Genomic DNA, 20,000 nt, shown 5'->3' on the forward strand with positions numbered 1-20,000 from the left:
TTCCTGCTTCGGGAGCCAGGCCCGACGACTCACCCAGGAGCAGGACCAAGACGGGCAGGAGGTGGCCGGGCAGAGACATGGTCAGGCCAGAGGGAGGGAGACCAAGGGGCAGTGTGTCCACCGGCCAGCCTGGTGGGGACTTTGCCTGGTTATCAGCCCGAGGCCCCACAGGCTGACTCTGCTCTAATTGGAGAGCGGGGCTCAGCCCCATCTGTACCTGCGGCCCCTCACCTGGCCCCGCCCTGCGCTGACAAGGACGGGCACTCGGCTGTAAAAGCATCCAGGAGAGGGGCCCCTGGCCTAGGGGGGCTCCCACCTGCCTGGCTCCTTCAGGTCAAAGGTCAGGCTCCGACCATCATGCCCACTTCTGCCCAGCCCTGCCGGGTGGAGGCCCCACTGGAGACAGCACCGAGTGACACCGGCCTCGGCCGCTTCTCCTGGGGTCTCTGACCCCACGCCTGCTGGGAATTCAACTCAGCCTGGCCCAGGTTGCCAGTAGGAAACCAGCTTGTGCAAACCCCACACCCAGCCCCTGAGTTCCCTGCACGGGTGGGGGCAGCCCTAGCAACCCGGGACGTTGGCCTCCATAACTCAGCCTGTGGGTTCCTCTTCGCCTGCTGTCTTACAAACGATGGACAGACTATTCGTCAACAGGTGTCCTGAACAGTGTGGGCTGGACGCTGCCAGGCACAGGGTCCAGAGGAACCTAGAGACTCTGGGGCTTGTGGCACCGACCCCCGTGGAGGATTTGGAGCCAGGCTCCACCCACAGTTTACTACTGTGCGGCCTGGGGAGCTTGTCTCACCTGAGCCTCAGTTTCCTCATCTTTATTTTAAAATTTTTTTATTTATTGGCTGCGTCAGGTCTTCGTTGCTGCACGTGGGATCTTTTGTTGTGGCGCGTGGGCTCAGTAGTTGCGGTGCATGGGCTTAGCTGCCCTGTGGCACGTGGGATCTTAGTCCCCCGACCAGGGGTCGAACCCGCCTTCCCTGCATTGCAAGACGGATTCTTAACCAGTGGACCACCAGGGAAGTCTTTCCTCATTTTCAAACGCGGTCACAATGGTGCCTGCCTGGAGAGGCTCCCGTGAGGGCCCTGGAGGCTCACAGGAGGCTGGCACGGCAGGGTCACAGCCTCGGCAAGGGACACCTCCGCTCCCCACAGCCCTGCGCCAAGAGAAGGGTCTTGGGAGAGGGGCCCCCAGCTCCAAGTCTGAAGCCCTGCCTGTTTACTTGGAGCAGAGCCTGTGGCTGCGACGCAGGGCCGTGGGACCTGACCTTGGAGTCGAAGGGTCGTAGACTGCCTGACTCGTGACCTCAGTTGGCAGCTGGCCAAGAGGGTGGATGCTGGTGCCTGCCCTCCCCACACATCGGGATGGGTCCCCGCCTTGGCAGGCCCGAGGGACTCAGCCCTAGCTCCTTGCAGTAAGGGCTCGTCAGGCCTCCTCCCAGATGTCCTTGGGGATAGCAGGTGCGTGGAGAAGCAATCAGGCCATAAACGGGGGCAGCAGCCCAGGGGCCCCCTTATCAAGCCTCAAAGGGCTGAGTGTGCACTGCCACTCCCTGGGCCTCCAGGGGTGGAGCAGAGTGAGGGGCAGCCAGGAGTGACCCGCTGCCCCCACTCTAGTCGCGGGTACAGAGAGGTGACCTAGGAACAGAGAAGCCAAGACACACAGCATTCAGGGACCAGCCGAGGTGACGATGCTTTTAATTCTCCCCAGAGAGGTAACCCCGGGCACGAGGCCTGGCCAGGGTGGCAAAGCGTCAGGGGGTGCAGCCCAGCCTCTTGGGAGGTGGCCTTGAGAACAGAGTTCCGAGTGGGCCGCTGGAGGTGGCTGGCCTCAGGTGGGCCTCAGTAGCCGTCGTCGGCCCAAGTGACCTCGTAGTCAGGGTATCTGGCTTTGATCTTCTCAGTGGAGACGGAGTGCTGGGCGCGACCATAACCCTGAAGGGAGAAGGCAGCTCTCACAGCCCTGTCCTGGCTCTGGGCGCCCGGTCAGCAGGGACACCAGGGGCCAGCTCGGGAGGGGGCTGTCATCCCCTCCGACCACCCCAGGGCACTCTCCTGTGGAAGCGTGGCCACCAGGGTGAGCAGATCTTGAGGAAGTTTCCTTTAGCTGGAGGCCCAGACCCCTCTAGGTGCCCCCGTGTATCTGTTGGTAGCTTGGTGAAGGGAGGGAGGAACAGGGGCCTCTTAGTTTCACCCCAGCACTGATGGCCTCAAAGCACTAAAGGATGACAGCCAGTCAGGCTTTTTGGACCAGGAACAGCACGCAGACCGCCAGAGCAGAGGGGCAGGGGGTGGCTCCCTCCCACCCTGTGTGTTTCCTGTGTCATGCCACGTGAGAAATGGGGAGCCTACAGGCCCTGGATGGAGGGTTCTGCCGCTGAGAAGGGCCGGAAAACTGAGCACCCCAGGTCAGGCAGCTTGGAGGGCCAGGTCTCCCCAAGCCAGGACTGGGGCCCTCGGCCCAACGAGGCCCGAGGCTGTGGGCTCACCATGGAGTAGCCGTACACATGGATCTTCTTGTCCCGGCTCTGGTGGGAGATGCGCCCGCCCCCCAGGCACACGCAGTCGTAGCCTTTCTTCTGCATCTCGCCTGATACCTTGTCATAGATGTCCGCTGGGACAGGAAGGGGGGCTCAGCACGCGTCCTGGCTGCCCTTGGAGGCTGAAGGGGTCTGAAGCCCCGCTCTGAGCAGCTCCCTCCCCAGGAGAGGAGACCCTCCGGGAAGGGATGAAACGGAGGAGGGGGTGCACCCGGGCAGGAGGAGTCGGGCCATGGCAGCCCCTTGTCTCCAGGACCATCTGGGTACTCCAGACTCTGGGTACTCCACCCTCCTCTGGGCCAGCCAGGGATGAAACCGGGTACAGGATCACCTCCCACTACGCCCCTCGGCCCCGCCCACAGCCGTGGCTAGTCCCGCCCACAGACGCCGGAGACCCCGCCCCCTGGCCCTCCGCCCCGCCCTCACCGTGGTACTCGGCCCACTTGTAACCGCGCACGATCTCTTTGCTCTCCCCGGCCGGGGCCCCGGAGGGCGGCACCGCGTGGACTCGAATCAGCACATACTTGAAGACGCCGTCGGAGTCGATGTCCACGTCGGGGATCTGGGGGAGGTCCGCCGCCGTCATGTCCCCGGAGCGCACTCACCCCCTGCGGCCCGCGGCCCTTCCCCCCACGCGACCCGGGGCTGCGCCGACAGTGCGGGAGGCGGGGCCTGAGGGCCCATGACCAATCCCGCGGGGTCATGCTGCCCGAGCCCAGTGCCTCAGCCAACCACGCGGCCAACCCGCGGCACAGACTGGCCAATCGCTATCCAGCTCCTTGCAGCCCAGACGCCACGCCGGCTCCACTTAAAGAGGAACTTGGAACCGGGAGTAGGTGGTGACTCAATCCAGCCCCCGGAAAAGTTCCTTTCCAGGGAGCTTGGGGGGAGGTGGGGGTGTGACAGGCCCGTTTGGTTGGGGTTAGACCGCCCATGAGGCCCAAGGTACGCGCGCCGGCCCTGACGCCCTCCCTCACGTGACCGAAGGCCTCGCTCGCCTACACCGATCCCGCTGTCCGCTCCCGCTGTCCCTTGGCTTCCCTCCGGGTTCCCCCCACCCCGTGCCCGAGGGCCTCCCTCCCCCGTCCCCCACCGAGTCCGAGGGCCTCTCTCTTCTGCTTCCCACTCCGCGTTGCTCCATGGTGTCCCTCCCCGGTTTCCCAAGCCGAAAGTCTCCGTCCCGCGTGCCACCCACTCCCCCCGCACAAAGAATGAGGAGGCAGCAATGGCTACATTCGAGTTTTATTTTCCTTGGTTCAAAAGCGCTCGCCCTCTGGAAATAATCCCGGCCCAGGGTCCTTCCTGGAGGGCCAGCCCTCAGGCGTGGGGCAGAAGGCGGAGGCACCCAGGCGGGGGGCGCGGCGGCCAGTTTGGGAGGCCGCGAAGGCGGGTGGGGCAAGCGGGGCGCGTGGCCGGTGCAAATGCGCGGAGCCGAGGCAGGCGCACAGGCGTTTAGGGGAGGGAGATGGGCGCGGGTGCACGGTCAGGGGCGAGGGCCGGGAACAGAGGCGGGGGTTGGGGGGGGGAGGTCCACAATTTAATTCAGTCGATGCCCCACCTGGCTCCAGTGGGGGACTGGGGGCTACAGGAGGGCCCTTCCGGGCTCCCGGCCTTGCCCCCTCTCCAGGTTACTCGCCATCCTTGGAGCCCGGGCCAGGGCCAGCGGGCACCCCGGGGGAGGGCGGGGAACGACGGACACTCGAGCGTGCGCTCCCGAGCGCCGGAGCCGGGCCCCCTGGACGCACCACAGGGCACGGCTAGAGCGAGCGCTCGGGGGCGTTTGTTTAATCGCGCCCCCACCCCTCCGGTGGACCACCGCCCTGGCGAACCTGCCCCCATCCACGCTTTCCCCGCCCTGCTCCAAACTGGGAACGCCCCTCTTCTTCGGTCCTCCCTGCGCCTAGGGATAGGGTCCCTGCTGAAATCCACCCTGTGCACCTGCTTCCTGCCTCCCTGTATACCTGCTTCCTGCCTCCCTGTGTGGTTAGGGCCTGCGCTGCCGTTTGCACCCCGGGTCTGCCCTGGCACACGCCTAGGGCCATCCTGTCGGGTGAGGGCAGGCAGCCCGACTCACGCCCAGCCAGGTCTCAGGTCTGGCCAGCGCCCTTACCCATACGTGCCCTCTGCTTCCCCCGCCCAGGACTCCCTTCCCTCTGGCTGGGTGTCTTGCACCTTGGCTGAGGACCCTCGGGTACCCCTTCACTGCTGCTTGCCCAACCCCTGCAGCAGGGCGGGCAGCGCCGTCAGTTTGCCATGGTCCGGCACAGCAGGGGTGGGGGCCAGCGGAGACACCACGCGCAGGTCCCTGCCGGCCCTGCCCATCAGGCCAGGACGTGCTTGGGATGCGGACACACCGAGGCCAATCAGGGTGTCCTCTAGAGGGGAAAGGTCTCTGAGCAGGACGCATCCCAGACCACAGGAGGCGGGTGGGGAGTGTGTTTAAAGGGACGGGACTAGGCTTTGGTCGACTCGGGCTCCTGGACCTGGGCGAGCCGGGGATGGAGAGGTTCCAGGGAGGCCCTGCAGACGGACAGGGGTCGGACGAACCGATTATGCGCGGTGGGATCTGCAGCAGTGACCCCTCCGCGTAAAGGCAGGGCGGGCTGGTCCTCAGACCCACCCCGCCTCCCAGCGGGGAGCACCAAGCGGCCGAGGACCGGCCCCTGGGGAGGCCCGAAGGCGAGCTGGGGGAGAGGGAGCCGGGCAGTACTGGTCTGGGGCTTGCGGGGGAAGGGGGTTCGCAGGAAGGCGGAGGGAAAGGCGGAGCCTGTGGAGAACGCAATGGGGCGGAGCTTTTGGCGGGCTGGGCGGGGACTGTGAACTCGGGGCGGGGCCTGAGTAGACTGGGCAGGGCTCCGGTGGGCTGGATGGGGTTCAGGGTGGGTCCCGGGTGGGCTGGGCGGGCCCCGGGCGCGCCCTCGCGGCTCACATAATGTCATCCAACAGGTTGGCACTGGCCACCCAGTCTAGCGCGCGTGGCTCGGAGGCGGCCATGATCATGCACATGAAGGGGCGGCCTGTGCGCCGGTCCGTGGGGTAGATGGTGGTGGGTGTGAAGCGCCGGTTGGCTTCGACGAACTCGCAGAGCTGCTCGTAGACGCGCGGGAACTCGTGGCGTAGGAAGACGCCGCGGAGCCGCAGCTCTCGCTGGATGTGGATGAAGGCCACCTCGCGTGCTCGCCGGCCCGCCTCGCCGTCCTGGTCCAGGCCCGCAGTGCCGGGCGGCGGCGTCAGGATCAACGTCTCCATGTCGGGTTCGCGGCCCCGCGCAGGGGGCGGCCGTGCTGGGCTGCCGGCCGCCAGCGCCACTTTGGCGAACTTGCGCACCGTGGGTCCGGGGCTGCGCGGCGCGGGAGCTGACCGGGCAGGGGCGCCGGGTGGCGCAGCGCCGGGGCCCACGGCCACGGACACGCTGAGCAGGAAGCACTCCGCCGGCTCGTAGAGGCGCCCGGCGGCCGCCAGCTCCCGAGCATAGCTGCCCAGTGGCGCCGCGTGCGTGGCCAGCTCGCGCAGCGACAGGTAGGTGGGCGACAGCAGCAGCCCCTCGAGGCCGAAGCGCAGGAAGTTGTCTGCGGAGCCAGGACTCGGGAAGCCCAGGAAAAGCACGCCGCGGCCGCGCGACAAGAAGCCGACGCGCGCGATGCGCGAGAAGGCGCGGTGCACTGGGCCGCTGTCGCGGCAGAATTGCAACACGTGGCGGCACACGCTGCCCACGCGGCCGTACACGCAGCGCGCCTTGTGCGCGTCCCAGTCCTCGCGGCGGCAGAGGCGCGAGCAGTAGTAGGTGTAGCAGCTGTGGCAGGACTTGAAGTAGAGGCAGGCGTTGAACATGGTCTCGGTGCGCCCGCAGCGCGCGTTGGAGCACGTCATCAGGTCGTCCTCGTCGGCGCTGGGCTCCGGGGACGCGTCGGCCGCCTGCCCCGGGCCCGCGGGCTCCTCAGCGCTGCCGGCAGACAGGGGTGGCGAGCGCGGCGCCCGCGTCGGAACCCCGGCGCCCGAGGGCCGCGAGTCTAGCAGGCGCCGCAGCTGGCGGCCCAGGCCGTCGGACGCGGGCTCGGGCGCTTGGCCGGCTGGGGGCCGCGAGTCGATGACCAGGTCAGTGATGAGCTCGTCCAGCTGTTCGAGGCTGCGCTGGCGGCCAGAGGCGGGGCCATCGGGGACGGCGGGCGGAGGCGGCCGCGGGCGGCTCCCCGGCAGCTCCCAGCTCCTGGCGCTCGGGCGCTCAGCCGCGCGCAAGTCGTTGTCGGTGATGGTGATCTCCGGCGTGACGTACCAGTTTCGGGCCAGGCCCTCGCCCATACGGCCCTTCTCCGACAGCGATGTCTCGGACAGCGACAGCGCCGCGTAGCGTCTGGGCGAGGTGGACAGGTTCACTATGACGGGCGGGCGCCGGCCTTCGGGGGATGTGCCCCGCGGCTCCCGCGCCTCGCGCCCCAGCAGGTTCTCGTAGCTACGGCCGCGGCCCAGTGGGTCTTCGCGGCGCGGCGCGGGCGCCAGGATGTTGTCCCAGGAGCGCGAGTAGTGGCGGCTGTCGGTCGCTAGCCGGGGTGGGCTGGTGCCGGTGCCGCCGTGCCACGAGGCGAGCAACGGGCCGGGGTCCGGGGGAGGAGGCGCCACCTGCAGGGTGCGGTAAGGCCTCGGGCCCCAGTCGTCCCAGGCCGGGCTGCCGCGTGGGTGTGGGTAAGTCCGCGTCAGGGCGTCTCGATTGCGGTACCGCCCGAAGTCCTCAGTGTAAAAGGGGCGGGCGGCGGGGTGAGCCCGGGGCTCCTCGGGGGCGTAGCGGGGGCCGCAGGGCGGGCCGTAGGCTCGGGGGCCCTCCCCGTAGTAGGAACGGGAGGGTGGTTCTTGGACGGGGAAGGTGCGAACTTCCCCCGCATAGTAGACGCCCCCGCGTCTTGGACTGGGCCCGGGTAGCTCTTCGGCCAGAACGGGCCTGGGATAGTAGCTGTCGAGGGGCGCTCCAGGGCTGGCCAGGAAGCCACCGGGGTGGCCCTCGGCTTCCTCGGTGTAGAAAAAGTGGGTGGGGCCCGGCGGGGCGGTGAGGGGCAGACTCCGGCGCTCCGCGTAGTCCCGGGGCCCGGGAAGGGGCCCGTCGCAGTACAGCGCCCGGGGGTCGGCGCAGTATGAGTCACTGGGGGTGGGGGTGAGCGAGAGCCCCACGTGGCGAGGCCCGGGCACCGTGAGGCCGTGGAGCTGCGGGGCGGCGCGGGGCCAGGGCGCGGTCTCGGTGGGCCCGCAGGGCCTCGAGCTCCGGGCGGCATGCTGCAGCACCGCGTCGTCGGGCTTGACGTCCAGGCGGCAGCGGACGTGGGGGGCCGGCCCCGCGGGTGGCTCGGCCGGTGCACAGCGGTTGGCGGCGGCGCACAGGGGCGCCATGCGGCCCGGGCCGCCCCGCTGAGGCTGCAGCTTGATGGGGTGCAGCTCGTTGGCGAGCGCGCGCAGCGCGGGGTACGCGGGCTCCCGGCGGGGCGATGCGTCGGCCGGCGCCGCCCGCTGGGCCTCCCGGCCTCGGCGCGGCGGCACAGGCGGCGAGGCGGGTGCGGGCGCCAGGCCCGGGGCCGCACGGGGTGCGCTCTTGGAGCGGGCGCGGCGCCGGGGCTCGCCGTCGCGGGGTCGGGCGCGCGGCGCGTTGGGCTCCGGAGGCGGCGGCTCCGGACGGGCCTCCATGGCCTCCCGGTCCAGTGCCTCCAGGAAATCGAAACTGCGGCAGTGGCGCTTGTTGAAAGGCGCGGGCGCAGCAGGCCGGGCCATTGGGCGCTCACATGGCGGGGGCCTCGACACGGGCCCCGGGGCCGCCACCTTGATGTCCTGGTACACGGTCGACACCAGCAGGTCCGGCGGGTCCGTGCGGGTCATCTTAAAAGAGGTCTCCAGGCTGCAGCTCACTCGGCCTTTCGGGGCTTTCGCCCTGAGGGGAGACGCGGGTCAGGGCAGCCCCTCTGTAGCCCAGGCCCCGCTAACCCCCAGCGCTGGCCCGGCTTACCTGGGGCACAGTGGGCGGGGCAGCCCTGGCCACGGGCCTTGGCCGAGGCCGCAGGCACTTGCTCCATGCTGGCGTCAGAAGCACCTGCAGGAGGAACCCAGCTGTCCAGCCACTCAGGTCCTGCTCCCTCATCCAGACCATCCTTTCTGTGCCACTTTCTGTTGGGATGAGGCAGGTCAGCCAGAACAGGGATGTCATTGCAGTGGTTCCCGAACTTCTGCGCCCACTAGTGACCACTGGGCAGGCTTGGGTAGACCCCCTTTCCTGGGACAGGCCAGCAGCGGGGTAGGAAGAGTGGGGGTGTGATCCCAGGACCACCACCGTGGTGCCCACTGCTGGAGCAACTGTGTACTCCTTTGGGGCCTTCACAGACTTCTTTATAGATGTTGGCTCCACAGAGCGGGTGGCTGAAGCGCCCTCCTTAAGACCCAGTGCAGAGCGAGCCCTCCACTGCTGCAGTGTGAGGTCCCGGCCCCGGCCTTCCTTCGGCAGCTCCACTCAGTCACCTGAGCGTCCCGCCCCATCTGCTGGCTAGGCTGGACATGCAGGCCTCCCCCAGCGCTGTGTCAGGCCCCAGGTCCTGAAGTGGCCCCATCGGGTCCAGGCATGGCATCTCGGCTCGTGGACTTGCCGGCCCCACCCTCAACTCTCCGTGTGGCCCAGGCCAGAGTAATGCTTCCACAGATCATAGTGGACCCTAAAGCTCCCTTTCCTTTGCAGAAACATCCTTTGACTCTCCCTCATCTTGGGGTGGCGAAACCCACTAAGATCTTTGGGGCTGTCATGAAAAGCCCGGGAGAGCGACCCCCCCATCTTTGCAGTGAGTACACTGCAGCCGGAAACCGGGCCCTGGTTGAGGACCACGTGGGGGCTTGTAAGCCAGAAGCTCAAGGCTGCCCCTGGGTCCCTGAGCAAAGCACCAGGCTGGGAGGCTGCCAGCCGGGGAAGCAGGGCGGTGGGTGGGTAAAGCCCCCGCCGCCCCCGATTCTCAGGCAGGCCCTCCCCACAGCAGCTCGGGAAGGCTCCATGGAAACCTGAGGTTCCATGCCCCCGCATGCAGGCTGAGCTGGGGTCCAGCCCTCTGTACCAGGCTCACGTTCAGACCTGAGCCACCGGCTTCCCTGGGTACCCAGAGCCTGGACAGGCTGGGAGGAGCTCAGACAGTGGTACAGGTCACCACTTCCTCACACAAGCTGGGGGAGCGTGCTCCAGGGTGAGCTGGGTCCTCACCTGGGAGGACCTCTGGTCTGGTTGACCCTCTGCGTCCCGGGTGTGCCAAGGGCTCCCTGCCGGCAGGGCTGCCCTCCTGGGTCAAGGCCACCCAGGCCCAGTGCCTGCCCCCAGCTCAGCCTCAGGCGCACCCCAACTACCCCTGGTTTGCAGGACCACCCCCTCCCACTCCCTTCCATCTTAAAGCTAGGCCGGAATTGGGGGCTGGATGACGGGGTGTGAGGCTCCGCCCCAGGGAGGTGACAGCCCGGCCTTGGTGCTGCTGTGATGAGGAGCTAGACTGGACGACACCCCTGCCCGTGGGGATGGGACAGTCCGCCCTCGCCGGGGTCCTAGGCCTAATGAGCCCGGCGGGTGGCCTCCCCGCCAAGCAGCCCGGCCCCTGCCCCGAGCGCCCGGGTTGGGGCCGGCGTCCTCCAGGGGCGGCACCCCCATCCTTGCAGGTGCCGCACCTGCGAGAGACCCGCGGGGCAGCGGCCTCGACCCCTTACCTGGGCGGTGCTCCCCCACCTTGCCCGGTGGGCTGCGCAGGCCCGGCGAGCTCTGCCGTCCCCCCGCGCTGCCGCCGCGTCCCCGGCACCAGCAGAAGCTTCCAGGCAGCGGCGCGAGGCCGCCGGGCCGCTCAGTGCTGCCCCCAATGGCGACTGGCAGGACTGCACTTAAAGGGGCCGCGCCGTGGGCCTGGGACGCGTGTGCCCCGCTGGCTCCAGGTTGGGGCTGTGGCTGGGCGCGGGGTGACGGGCTCTCTGCAGCCTCAAGGGCAGGCCTGGGGTCTAACTAGGGGACCCGGGTCCAGGGAGCACCTGGCCGGTCCTGCCAGCCCCCATCTCCAGGACACCTGCCCAAGGGCAGCTGGTGGCCTGGCAGGCCTTGGAGCTGAAGCCTGGAGGAGGCCCAAGCCCTGGCCCGCACAGCAGACAGCTCCCGGAATTCACGCCTCGGTTCAGCCCGGGCAGGAGCAGATGGGCGGCTCCCCGCCCTGCTGGCCTCTGTGCTGCAGTGCTGGAGGTGCCAAGCCCTCCCCAGGTACCTGGGTCCAGATGGGCACCACCTGAGTGCCTGCAGCCTCCTGTCCCCAGGATGTCCAGCTTCCCCATGCAAGGGCATGCTCTTGCGCTCCCCACCTCCAATGTCCAGAGGCTGCCGCTGCTCTGGGCAGCTCTGCACACCCATGAACTGCATGGTGACAGCCTCCCTCCAGGCCCCTCCCACACGCGATGCTGAGCAGGAAATATTCTGGCTTGGCAGAAGAGCAGGTCACCTGGCAGAGAGGCAGGTCACCGATGCCCTTGGCTCCGAAGGCCGGGACCTGCCACACTGTGAGTCCGTCAGATGAGGGGCCCTGGGCAAGCTTCAGGTCAGTGTGGTCCCCACGTTAGCGGGTACTACAGGGACAGTCGACCTCACAAACTCCGGGCTAAAGGGAGCCCCTAATGTATCTGGGGCCCAGCCCCCAACACCTGCCCAGTGACCGATGGCCCATGGCCTCCTGGGTGCGAAGGTCTCTAGGTACAGGAACTGGGGAGGGGGAGGCCCGGCCACCAGGCCCCGCTTCCGCCTGCAAAGGCGTAGTCCGTAAGCCCTCGGAGGGAGCAGTTCTCTGGGCACCTGTGGGGTTGGGGGCGGGGCAGGGCCCTGCTGACAGCTGGCGGGGAGCGGCCCGTGGGGTTAGGGTTGGGCGTCAGGTGGGAGCAGGGACACACAGCTGCCCTCAGAGGGCTGGACCGGGCACACAGGATGGTGGCTGTGCTGGTCCCACCCGGATAGGGCATGGCACGCATAGGGCTGGGCCTGCTTGAGGCTTCCTACCCCCAAGAGCAGTCATCTCTCAGGGGAAAAGGGCTCTGGGGCCTGAAGGTAGGGCGCTCAGGAGCTTCCTGCCCACCCACGCCGACCGGGGGCGGGGGGTGGTGGGGTGGACCCGTCCCAGTCGGGCAGGGGCCCCGCAGCAGCATACACAGATGCGCAGTAAAACAGGAGAGCTTTATGGTCCGAGTGGTGTGCAAGGACAACAAAAGGACACGAGTGTTGAGGGCCTCCCCGCTCGGCCCGCGTACGCCCGAGCTCAGGTGCGGGTGCAAAGCCGGTCGCTGTGCCTGGAAAGAGCTGCCCCCAGAGACGCGCCAGCGCCGCCTGCCCTCTGCGCACGGGTGCCCCGAGGGTCTGGGGACCAGAGGTCTGCAGCGCCGGCGCAGCTGAAGCGGAGGCCGCTGGATGCAGCGGGCCTGGGTGAGCGCGTGCGGCGGGCCGAGGGCAAGCAGGGGCCGGGCAGGCGACGGGAACAGCGCCCCACCCCCGCAAACAGCCTCACGGGTTCCTCGGCCGCAGTCCCATCCCTGAGAAGCGCTGGGGGCCGGCTGCCCACAGAGACCGCCGCCCCTCCCCGCAGGGCGGGCCCCGCGCCACCCGCACACGCGGAGCGGCCTGCGCGCCGGGCCTAGAGCTCCTCGTAATCGCCGCCCCCGCGGAGGTGGCCGCCCGGGGCCCCGCCCCCCAGGAAAGCCTCCAGCTCGTGGACCGCAGGCCTCTCCGTGCCGCGCCGCCGCCGCCGCCGCCCCTCCCGGCCCTCGGCCTCCGCCGGGTCCCTGCTCTTCCGCCGGCTCCTCCTCCGCGCGGCCTTCGCTTCCTCCTGGAGGGGGCGGGGCGGCGTCACCGGGCGCTGGAGAGCAGGGCCCGCGCTGGCCCACGCCGCCCAGGGGCGCCCGGCAAGCGCAGGGGGCGCGGGTACCTCTCCGCCCTTCCTCCTCTTCCTCCTCTCGTCCTTCGAGGGCGGCCGGCCCCCCTCATCTGCACGGGCGAGACGCAGCATCAGCTCCCCGTGCACCAGAGGCCACGCCCCCGGCCTCCCGGACTGGTGTGAGCCTGGGAGTGGGCGGGTCTAGCCGAGGCCCGGGGCTGGGGTCCCAGTGTGAGCACAGCCCAGGGTGAACACCCAGCACCTCAAGCCTCTGCCCTGGGCCTGGGTGGGGCCCTGGCTGCAAAGGCAACAGGAGCCGCTCCCGTGGACGGGCCAGACACTTCAGCACCAGGACAGGCCCAGGAAGGTCCTTTCCTCCCCACTTTGGGGACGGGGCAGTTCCAGGACCGGCCCAGGTGATGCTGCTGGGCTCGAGCTGCCCAGGGTGGAGGCTGGGGATGGGGCAGGGAGCCGTGGAGCTGGCCAGGGTCGCCGTGGAGCACGGGGGCTCAGCAATGCAGGGCCGGACTGAGGGTCCAGAAGAGCGCGCAGCAGCGCTGCCCACGCCACCAAACGCCTCCTGTGTGGCCACTCGGTCAGCTGCCTCAGCTGCCCATCCTTCCAGCCTGGTCCTGGCCTGAAAGCCTGGGATGTCGTCAGAACACAGCCGGACCCCGAGCAGGACAGAGAAAGAAGGGACTGGGCTTCTGGCCCCGCGGGATGGCCTCGCTGCTTGCGCCCCCGTGCTCCTGTGCTCTGGGGCCCCCAGGTTTGAAAGCACAGGTAAGGGGTCAGAAACATGGCCCCTGGCTGGGACACAATACAAGTCACCAGTGCTGACGCAGCTGGATGGGGAGGGAGGGGCAGGCGTGTGGCCCCGCAGCTACCTTCCTCGCTGCTCTCCTTGCGGCCCGTGCTCTCCAGCCCCAACCCGAAGAGATCCGAGTCGTTCTTCAGTCTGAAGGAGGGGGCAGGGGGTTTGGGGGGCGGGGGCGGCTGGACAGGGCCGGCTTCCTCATCCGTCACGTCCGAGAGGTCCTCTCGCACCGGAAACTCACCCTGGAGAAGGAGCGGGCAGCTGGGCCACCGAGCCCCTCCCCAGTTCCCTGGCACGTGACTCCGTAAGGAGGCTCCCGCGCCGGCCCCGCACCACGGGCTCACCCAGAGCGACGACAGCCCAAGCGGGGCAGCCGTGACGCCGAGGTCCGCCAACCACATCCTCCCCAGAACGGGGTCAGCCTGGGCCTGGCACACGCAGCCCCCTGCGGGGCAGCCCTCCCGGCTCAGCCAGGCTGCCCTGACTCACGCCCCGCGAGACCCCCACCACGTTCTCGTGTCTCCCGTGCCTTTCTGCCACGCCCCACCCACCACTCGCCCTGGACTCGGAGGCAGCGTGGTGCCAAGGTCAGTCCTCACCGCTCTCCACTGAGCATCTGAGTCACTCTCAAAGTCAGGGTCGTCCATGACGAAGGAGAGCATCTGGGCGGCAATAGGCCCCTCGGGGTCACTCTCTGATGACACCTGCTTGTCACCCCCGTCCTCCAGCCCCGGAGAGGAGCCCTCGGTACCGCCTGGCCAGTGGGGCTCTGTGGCCTTGGGAGCTGCGTCCTGGTGTGGCCTCGAGGCCTTCGTGGAGGAACTGCAGGACACACGGGAGGGTCACGGAGCCTGAGGCTGCCCTCCCCCGTGGGACACCCCTTCCCTCCCACCCCCAACATACCGTTTGGTCCCTGGTTCAGAGCACTTCTGGGGGGCCAGGACGGTGGCCTCGTGGCGCCCTGCCGCCACCTCCTCTTCCTCCTCACTGGACAGAGTGATGTGCTCCCTGGGGATGGGGCCCGTGGGAGGCAGGGGCCTACTAGGCGGCTTATCTTCAAGGTCCACGTCGTCCTGGAAACCCGCCACCATTGGATTCCCTCCTGGGGCCTCCCCATCACTGCAAAGGACAGGCAGGGCAGTCAGAGGTCACGAGTTGGGTATGGAGCGCCCACCCTGATCACCAGGCCGCTCTGTGCCAGGCAAGGGCCCTGACGGCGGGGTTGTCCACCCTTGCGTGGACGCAGCAAAGGGGGACACACTTCGAGGGTGGCCTTGGGGGCTGTCCTGTGCAGGGGACCCACCACATTGCAGCAGAGCTGTGGCAGAGGTCGACAGGAGAGCAGGCATGAGGTGGGCTGAGGAGAGGACAGAGATGCCCCTGTGCGGCGGGAAGCCACGGTGGGGCCCGCGGGTGGACACCTGAAGTGGGTGCCCTCCCGTGGGGTGGTGGGGTGAGGGGTGTGGGGCCCAGGGTGATGAGGGGCTCAGTGATGCCGGGGCCCTCCCTTGGCAGGGGCACAGTGCTGGCTTCGGCCTGGTATTTTGCACTTTGGGACACATGGTGACAGTGGAGGCGGAGCGGCGGGCCTCACTCGGGCTCAGCACCGGGAAGGGAGAGTGTGCGCCGGGCCTCAAGCCTCTCCCGTGCGGCCCTGACCGGCTACCCACTGTGGGAGAAGCTGACAGCGGCTCTTTGGCCCCAGGGTTCCTCCTTCCACCCGGCCAAGGCTCTCAAGTGGCATCAGCCCAAGGAAGTCACTGACAGGAAGATGCCGCTGACAGACGGGTCACCAGCAGTCGGGGAGCCCTGCTCCCTCCCTGCAGGTGTGAGGCTGCCCTTCCCTCAGCTCCTCAGGCCCAGCTCTGCTTTTGTCCCCAGAGCCCAGATGGGGTGCCTGTCCCCTCCGCCTGCCCAGTGCCAGGGAGGCAGCAGCGTCCACACCTGACGAGCCGAGGGCCAAGGCTGAGGATGGCAGCAGCTAGCCGCCTGCCTTCCAGGCCCTGCCCTCACCTGTCACTGTCCTGCGGGACCTTGGCTCCAACTCTCTTTTCATCCTCTGGGGGGGCTACGTCCTCCAGGAAGCTGCGGTCAAGACTGTCGTCAGGAGCAAAGTCCTCCACGTTCTGGACTCCAGCCGGGGCCTCTGGAGCTGGGGCCGGCTCTGTGGACAGCAGCACCGACGCTTGCCCAGCGCCCAGCCCAGCTGGGTCCACCCCAGGCTGGGCCACAAGCAGGATGCTGTGTGGCTAGGCTGTGGGGCTGCCTGCCCAGCAGCAAGAAGGGGGACCCCATCCCGGCCGGCGAGGGCTCCCGGGGCCAGGGAGACAGGGCTGCACCCCACTTGGGATGCCTGTGCCCACCTCCCGAGGGCTGCTTCTGGGGCCTACCTGGGGGTGAAGGGGCCACCTCGGCCGCCGGCGAGGTCCCGAACAGCCGCGAGATGATGCTGCGCCGCGGGGGTGCGGCGGGGACCAGGGTGTGTGCAGGGGCTGGCGGCGCCTCCGAGGGGCAGGGCGGCCCCGGGCAAGCTGAGGGGGCCTGGAGGGGCGGCTGCGGAGCCGGCTGGGGTGTGCTGGGGCTGGAGCTCCCCGTGGACACTGCACTCAGAGGCACCACAGGAGACGGGGAGCCCGAGGATGGACTCTGCCCGTTGGTGGCCAGCGGGGACGCGTGGCCACGGCTGCGGGCCTCCATCATCTCGAGGAAGCTGCGGGCAAACAGGCAAGGAGTGAGAAAGCCGCCTCCCCGCGTCTCTTCCTCTGAGGCTCCGCAGAGGCTGCTGCTGCTGTGCTGGTGGTGACAGGGTGTCCCCAGACCTCGTCCGGTCCCCCAGCTGCTCAGGGGAGGTCACAGGGACACCACAGCCGAGCCCCCCATGGCGCCGCCTTCTTCCAATGGCCTGGTCCCGGGGGCTGGCTGAGGACGGACGCTGTGGGGAGGCTCCAGCTGCCACCTCCCCAGGGACCCTATGCTTGGTGAAGCCGGGCGCCCAAGCTCTCCATCAGAGGACACCTTGCAGGAGCTGGTCAGCCCCAGGGTGGCGTCCACAGCGAGGCCAGCCTGGCAGCCAGAGCAGGAGAACCACCCCCCCAGAATAACTCCTGCTGCCCCCCCCTCACTGTTCCAGGGCCAGCAGCTGGATCTTTCTCGGGAGACCCAAAGGCCCTTCCTCGAGTCCCTGGGGGCAGCTGGGAGGTGCGAGGGTCCTGCCTGGGCCGCAGCCAGAGCCCGTGCTCCGGGCCGTGAGCACAGGCGGGGCAGCAGCCTGCGCCCCACCCCCCGGCCCCGACATTTGGATAATTCAACAAAGCAAAGGAAGGACCTGTTTTTAGGGGTGGCTCAGGGTTAGGCCTTCGCCCGCGAGTGGTGGAAGGCGGACGGGCCTGCTACCTGCTCTGGGGGCCCCAAGACCCTGCGAGGGCAGAGGAGGGCCTGCCCGGGGGCTACTCCCCGCCCGCTCGGCCGTCCTGCTGGAAGTGGCAGGACAACGCCCCTTCCTCCACTATCAAGGGCCAGGAGATTTCGTTCCCACCCAACACGCCTTGCCAAGGTCAAGGAGCTCTCTCCACTGGCATCAATCTCGGAAACCTGTGTCAAAACAGGGACAGGGCCTCGGCTGGAAAACGTCAGGGTGGCCAGTCTTGCTGGGGCCTGGGGTGGACACGTGGCCAGGTCAGCGGCTCCCCCTCCTGCATGCCAGGTGGCCGACAGGCGGGCTGGTCTGGACAGAGGCAGGCGGGGACCAGGCAGCTAGAGCGCCTACAGCCGCACCGGGCCTGCACGCCGTGTTCCCTCCACCCCCGCAAGGCAGGCAGCTGTCTGGGGGCAGCAGCTGCAGAAGCACCTCCGTGAACTACTGGCCACACTGTGTGCCCGTCACACCCGGTTAAAGCAGGCCGGGCCCGAAGTGCTCAGTGGGCAGGGGGTGGCAGGGCCCTGGGGTGTCCAACCTCACGTCCTCAGGGCCAGGAGGAGCCCGGTATCTGCTTCCCAAGGAAGAGCCGAGGCCTGACAGCGTGGAGAGAGCCACCCTCGCCCCCTTCCCATGGGGCCTGGACCACACTCAAAGCTGAAATGACTCGATTTCTTTGAGCAACACACCTCCACGTGGACAGATCTACCAGGGTGGGTGGCACTCAGGCTGCGGGCCCGCTAAGCGCACACCCGAGCTCAGAGGGAGGCCTGACCCACAGGGCACACGTGCCACCTGCCCACAGAGCCCCGCCTGCAGGGTCTAAACGCTGAGGGCAGCCGCGGCTGACATACATGTCGTAGTTCTGGTCCTCGGTCTCCTGCTGCACGGACAACTCCTCCAGCGTGGCATCGATGTCCAGCTGGTTCGTCTCCAGCTGCCGCAGCAGCGTCTCTCTCTACAGAAAGGAAGCAGACACCTGAGCTGGGACCGCCGATGCAGTGAGCCACCCCTTCAGCCTGGCGCCCCTCTCGGCTGGCCCTTGGCGGACAAAACCACCGCAAGCTGAGTGCCTGGAGCCGGGAGCCCGCACGGCCTCGCCCAGGGGGGCATGATGCCTCAGCTGCTCTGCAGGGCTCCAGGGGCAGAGGTCGTGATGCAAGCGAACCGCCCAGAGAGACAGCGCCCTGTTCACACAAGGTACCCTAAAGTGCAAGAAGCCCCAACACTTGCTGAAATACACGCGCTTCCTGCCAGCCCCAGGCTCAGCAGCAGCAGCGGCTTCCAGCTTCCATCCTGCCCGATGCCACCCCGCAACCCACGCTGCGGGTGTTTTCCTGCGATTTGTATGCACGTTTTACTTGGACAGAAAATTAAAGGGACTCCTACAGGCGACGTGGATCAACACCCAGGAAAGGGCGGCCGGCACGTCTGTGAGGTCTGGACACCCTGAAAATGCTCGCCGCCCTGGCCTGCAGAGGCCTCGTCTCTTCAAAAGAAGGCGAGAGGAAAGGAAAGACAGCCACTCGCCCGAGTAAGTTCTACATCCTTTTGGAGAGAGAACAGAAGCCGCTGTGGCTGCAAGGGCCACGGGTCAATGTCCCAGTGACAAGCCGTGTGGGTGACACGTGTCCCCGCCATGTGATGAGCAGGGCAGTCACCTCTGCGGTCTCGCGCACAAAAGCCCATCACCCATCTGAGGTCAGACAGACCCTGAGCCAGGCACGTCTGAAGAACCGTCACAGCCCAGCGCAGCCGCGGAGGAGTGACCACTACGTGTGGGGTGGGCTGGGTGGGGCCCAGGACAGAGGGCCGGCGGGAGGTGCCAACACAGCCTGGTTCTGTGGTCTTGACGGGAACACCGTGGGAACATGAGGCTGCAATCGGGGAACTGAACGGGGGCACAGAACCCTCTGCGCTCTCTGCAAACATACAACCGTTCCCAAATACAAAAGTCAATAACACCAAGAACAAAGGGCTGCACAGTAGGGGGAGGAGGGCAGGGGCTTCTCGGGCCCATCCCGGCACCTGTCGCCAGAGAGGGGCCAGGTCCACAGCGGGGACACAGCGGCATGGCCACAGGGAGGATCCGAGGCGTCCTGATCTGGGTGCCAGGGCCGAGTGCGCCTCCACGGTGAGGACGGACACATGAGGGCCCCAGCAGGGGTCAGCACAGAGGGTCGCAGCTCCCGGGAAGAATGTGCAAGAACACCCATGTTCTCCCGCAGCTGGTGGGTCCGTGGCTCCAGAAAGGCCCAGGTCCCAGACCACCAGGCAAGGGGAAGGGACAGGGTGGGCCATCAAGGGGCCGCCAGCACCCGCACACGGCATCCTAACTGATGGCCTTGCTCCAACCAAACCACCAAGCTGCCCGCCCGCTCGGACCCCATCCCTGCGCCACAGCGGCCCTGGCAGATCCAAGCCCCACCCCCTGCACCCTGCCGGCAGGGCTCACCTGAAGCTGCAGGAATGGGATGTTGAAGAACCTATGCAGGTACTTGAGACCGAAGCTGTTCTTCATTGAGGACTCAGCGTAGCGGAAGTAAGAAGACCCTGGGGGCCTGTTCATGAAAAGCACGGAGACATGAGACACGGTGGTGGCAGCGGGCAGCGTGGCCTGGCCCCTCCGGGCCGGGCCACCCTTGGCACCAGCACCCCCTTGCAGGGCCGAGTCGCCTCCTGTGGGTGACGGGCTCACAATCCGCAGGCAGAGACCTGAAGTTCAGAGGGCTCTGCTTAGCCGGGCGCCCACCAGGGGATGCCTGGACCAGGAAGGTGCCTGCCTGCCTGCCCCGGCAGGACCTTGATGCACCATCCCCAGCGCCTGGCCCCGGCCTCAGAGATGGAGGGAGGCCGCCCCCACCTGGCACCTGGGACTGCTCGGTGCCAGGAAGCCAGGTGCCCACCCTCGGTCCTGCCCACCCACACCCCACCCTCCAGGTCTGCGTCCCCATCCCGGAGGGGCAGGGTGCGGGCCAGGCGGGGCAGGGAAGCCGGGGGAGCTGGCGCACCTGGGGACCCGGGGCCGTGCAGCTGGGTGGGCGGCCAGGGCTCGAGGCAGAGGAGGGCGCAAGCAGGAGCATCCCAGGCAGACAGGCCGACCGCGGCAGCTGCGCCTGCGAGCTGGCACCCACCTGTCTAGGTTGTCGATGAAGTCTCGCGCATCGTCGGGCAGGATGACGCGGTGCTCGCCCATGTCGCGGTAGTTCCCCAGCACGCACACAGGCACGTGCGTCGGCACTTTGGGAAGCTCCCGGAGAATGTAGTTGAAGGTCCTTGGAGGCGCATGTGGGGAGAGACCCGCCTTAGCTTCCGCCCCCCAGGGAAGA

At 68.1% G+C, this 20,000-nt stretch overlaps 4 protein-coding genes across 5 annotated transcripts in view; all 4 read right to left on the bottom strand.

The window, feature by feature from the left end:
- MAMDC4 (MAM domain containing 4) overlaps window positions 1-79 on the bottom strand; it is a 10,628-nt gene extending 10,549 nt beyond the window's left edge. Inside the window, exon 1 of the mRNA XM_007459010.1 lies at window positions 34-79. Coding sequence (XP_007459072.1) covers window positions 34-79 — 46 coding nt within the window. The remainder of the gene's footprint in view (window positions 1-33) is intronic.
- Window positions 80-1,677: 1,598 nt separating this feature from the next.
- Window positions 1,678-3,190, bottom strand: PHPT1 (phosphohistidine phosphatase 1). Of its 2 annotated transcripts, none has more exons than XM_007458966.1 (3): window positions 2,976-3,190; window positions 2,499-2,623; window positions 1,678-1,944 (listed from the first exon to the last, which is right to left on the bottom strand). In XM_007458966.1, the coding sequence occupies exons 1-3, from the start codon at window positions 3,133-3,135 to the stop codon at window positions 1,852-1,854; spliced, it is 378 nt and encodes a 125-aa protein (XP_007459028.1). In that variant the 5' UTR covers window positions 3,136-3,190; the 3' UTR covers window positions 1,678-1,851. The 2 variants fall into 2 exon arrangements, with proteins under 2 accessions (XP_007459028.1, XP_007459029.1); XM_007458967.1 differs by having other exon boundaries at window positions 1,852-1,944; window positions 2,970-3,135.
- Window positions 3,191-5,474: 2,284 nt separating this feature from the next.
- Window positions 5,475-8,405, bottom strand: AJM1 (apical junction component 1 homolog). Its single transcript, XM_007458969.1, has one exon. It carries the CDS (start codon window positions 8,403-8,405, stop codon window positions 5,475-5,477), a length of 2,931 nt encoding a protein of 976 aa, XP_007459031.1.
- Window positions 8,406-12,199: 3,794 nt separating this feature from the next.
- Window positions 12,200-20,000, bottom strand: part of RABL6 (RAB, member RAS oncogene family like 6) — an 18,901-nt gene continuing 11,100 nt past the window's right edge. The window contains exons 6-15 of the mRNA XM_007458968.1: window positions 19,806-19,946; window positions 19,127-19,232; window positions 17,526-17,629; window positions 15,647-15,966; window positions 15,270-15,420; window positions 14,160-14,375; window positions 13,856-14,078; window positions 13,327-13,498; window positions 12,491-12,549; window positions 12,200-12,391 (exon numbers count right to left, since the gene is read on the bottom strand). Of these exons, the coding sequence (XP_007459030.1) occupies window positions 12,200-12,391; window positions 12,491-12,549; window positions 13,327-13,498; window positions 13,856-14,078; window positions 14,160-14,375; window positions 15,270-15,420; window positions 15,647-15,966; window positions 17,526-17,629; window positions 19,127-19,232; window positions 19,806-19,946 (1,684 nt within the window). The remainder of the gene's footprint in view (window positions 12,392-12,490; window positions 12,550-13,326; window positions 13,499-13,855; window positions 14,079-14,159; window positions 14,376-15,269; window positions 15,421-15,646; window positions 15,967-17,525; window positions 17,630-19,126; window positions 19,233-19,805; window positions 19,947-20,000) is intronic.

This window comes from Lipotes vexillifer, unplaced genomic scaffold, assembly GCF_000442215.2.
Source record: "Lipotes vexillifer unplaced genomic scaffold, Lipotes_vexillifer_v1.1 scaffold636, whole genome shotgun sequence".
NCBI lineage: Eukaryota > Metazoa > Chordata > Mammalia > Artiodactyla > Lipotidae > Lipotes > Lipotes vexillifer.